The sequence below is a fragment of the Morone saxatilis genome, unplaced genomic scaffold (genome assembly GCF_004916995.1).
Source record: "Morone saxatilis isolate NCDOM2014 unplaced genomic scaffold, NCSU_SB_2.0 Contig14, whole genome shotgun sequence".
In the NCBI taxonomy this organism is placed as follows: Eukaryota; Metazoa; Chordata; class Actinopteri; family Moronidae; genus Morone; species Morone saxatilis.
The window spans coordinates 22,193,341-22,196,550 of NW_023339696.1; the positions used below are offsets into that span (position 1 = coordinate 22,193,341).

General features: G+C 39.6%; 1 protein-coding gene across 3 annotated transcripts in view; it reads right to left on the reverse strand.

Moving 5' to 3' along the window:
• Positions 1-976: 976 nt before the first annotated feature.
• Positions 977-3,210, reverse strand: part of LOC118322930 (globoside alpha-1,3-N-acetylgalactosaminyltransferase 1-like) — an 8,328-nt gene continuing 6,094 nt past the window's right edge. For all 3 annotated transcript variants that reach the window (XM_035654794.1, XM_035654793.1, XM_035654792.1), the window contains 2 exons: positions 2,931-3,150; positions 977-2,771 (listed from right to left, as the gene is read on the reverse strand). In XM_035654794.1, coding sequence (XP_035510687.1) covers positions 2,630-2,771; positions 2,931-3,150 — 362 coding nt within the window. In that variant the 3' untranslated portion in view covers positions 977-2,629. The remainder of the gene's footprint in view (positions 2,772-2,930; positions 3,151-3,210) is intronic.

Consider the following 3,210-nt stretch of genomic DNA (forward strand, 5'->3'; position numbering starts at 1 on the left):
TGTGATCTGATGTCTTCACTTTGTGTCCTGTGTCTTTCTGTCTGGATTCTCTCTCTTCCTTCCTGTTCACAAACAGAAATAATCATGAATCGCTGTCCTCTAGTGGTTACAGTGACAAACTACAACCCCACCTTCTTCAGGGGTAAACCCCATCCCCTCTACCTCTACCCAATAGTCACTTAAATACATCTTCTTTATACAAGTGCAACCAAGTTGAATTTTTTTTCTTCCACTAAAGCAAATTATTACATCACCTGTCAAACAACTGACGGACCATAAAAACTATTGATTATTCAATGATTATCTATTGGTAGCCAGTTAATTTGTGTTTTATGTGACAAAGATCAAATCTTTAGACTTTGGCTGTTCATTAAGAATTCTTTGGGCCGAGTTTAGGATGATTAATGTTTAATAAAAACTTTCCTGTTCTGAGCTTTAATGCTTCTGTTTCTGTAATATATAATATAATATATAATATATATATATATAATAATCATATAAAGTCAACTTAAAGAAAATTAGTCAGTGGAACAAACCGGAATAATTATATCACCAATCATTTAAATACTTAACACATTTAAGTTCACTAAAACAACTTTTCTGAGGATTAATGAACATTCTTACTTATTTTATTTAGATGTGTTGAAATTGATCTGACACCATAAATCATAAATTGAGTTTACAGTCATCGATCACTAACCAATGAGTCATAATCTAAGCTGTGTTTTACTGCCTGTCTGAGGAACTTTTATCAGTCGGGTCAGAAGCTGCAGTTCCTCTAACGTCCACTAGAGGCTCCAGCAGTGAGTTTACAGCCGCTCTCTATATAATTCATCTATTCTTCTAATAAAACATTACTGAATTACATTACATTCATATTACATTATACATATATATATATATATATATATAAATGATAAATATTTACATTCAAACCACAGAAGGAAAATCTGAAAACATGAAGCAGAACAAATTATTTTCATGTAACAAATGATTATTTATTATTTAATTCCCTGAAATCAACCACCAGAGAGGAAGACAATAAATCAACATCACGATCATCAGTGAACAGGTCGTCTCGTCCTGTGGACACAAACAATCTGCTGCTGTACATTCACACACATCAAATAAATACATGGTGGGTTAGCTCAGCGGCTAACAAACATTAGCTCAGTGGTTAAATGAAAAATGTCTTAATTTGATCTCATTTGTTCATGGCAATTTAATTATTTTAACAGCCAACCTGGATAAAACTGCGACTGCAACCTGCTTCAAGGGAAAACACAGTTAGCCCGTCTGTTAGCATCTGTCTCCCTGTTTACATTTTATGTTTACACTGTTCAAATCAATAATCAATTACTCTGCAAATGAATGCATCATAAAGGCATTTTCACAATTCAAGTGAATTGCAGTAAAGGCTGAGATGGCAGAGATAGTAAAGCTACGCTAGTTAGCTTGTTGTGTGATTACAGAGAAAATCTGCTGTTTGTAGCTTTAGCGTCCAGTCATCTTGTGTGATAAGTTTACACAGATTTCATATGTAATATTTCTCGTTTACATCAGCCAATCAGGAGCGGACGTCATGGTAACGTCTCTGCGTTAACAAGTTACGGAGAGAAACCGGGAGTTTCCCAGAATAAATGAATTATTGTCCTGTTGTTTTGTTGAAATGGAGTTTTGCTAACGTCCACAAACGGCCGACACCCACTGGAACATAAAGCTCAAAGTCAAAGCTAACATTGCTGCAAAGACTGGAATATATGTGATATTGGTTTTAGCTGGATAGTGTTAGCTCATGCTAACAGTACAAAGCTAATGGTGGCTTTCCGACGCAGCAGCTTTGTGTCGTAGAAACATTACAGATTACATTAAATATGATTGTCATTTATTTTACAGCGTTCGGTCTCGTGTTTGTATTCTGACACCAACTAGGCTCTGCCACAAAATCATCATCATGGTTTACAAAAAAAATTCTGTCAGTGTCACTTAAAATTACTAAACCTACTTGATGGAGAATGTTTTTTAACTTATAAAGTTTCAAATGAGCACTAGCCTCATTCACAAAAAAACAGCAGCTTTATAACACAGGATGCATTCAAGAGCAGTGTAGGTCACCTACTCAGAGGTACTAATGTTCCCACCAAACGACTCCATTCAGAAAACAAGCATTTTAAAAGTCTCGCAGACAGAACGACTCTGAATTCAGACTTTTTACAAATCTCCATCATGATGTCGTTATTTCATCATCATATTGATCTGTTTATTGACATTAAATCACAAACATTTTGAAAATAAATTTGTTCATTTTGAGACCGATCAAACGGAGAATACCGACTCATGTGATAAGAGCAGTCGCTGTTGCACAGGTAGAAACAGGTGCTAGTGTGGGCGGGGTCAACAGTCTGATTGTTGGTGTAAGAGCTGCACACGCTCAGTAGAGCCGAAGTTAGCTGAAGGTCCTGAGTCTGTAGTGATCAGTGTTCAATCTTGATTGACAGCCAGAGACCAGGCAAAGAGGTGGATTGTGGGTAAGCCTCAGGGGATAGAGACAGGTGCAAACCAGTTGTGTGGATTTTCCAAAACCTTTCAAACCGTTTCAGTTCAGTCCAGTCCGGTTCAGTCCGGACTGTCAGACGTTGGGTCGGATCTCAGCGTAGTTCTTGACGACTCCGGAGAACCTGACGATGTAGACCTCAGCGTTCCTGGGTTTGAAGTCCTGCCACAGGTACTCAGGTGACAGCACCTTACTGGGTTTGTTAATCCACATGTACCTGAACACACAGGACCAGGAAGTAGAAAATACAACACAGGTCAGCACCTGTTCATGTGACTCTCCTCCTGCCTACCTGTTCAGGTGACTCTCTTCCTGCCTACCTGTTGAGGTGACTCTCATCTAACCTACCTGTTCAAGTAACTATCCTGCTGCCTACCTGTTCAGGTGACTCTCCTCCTGCCAGGCAGCCTCGATGCCTTCCTTGGCGTCAGCCTCGAAGTTGGAGCGGCAGGTTTTGGCGAGCTGGTGGACTTCCTGCAGGAGGCCTCCGAACGCCCCCCCACAGTAGTAGAAGTCCCCCTGACCAGGACCCACGTAGGCTCTGGACTGGGGCCTCCGCTCGTAGGGGAACTGGCTGCGGTCATCCCTGTAGTAACCTGCAGACACAGCAGGGAGTGATACAACATTTAATTCAATACAATTCAATTCAATTTTAT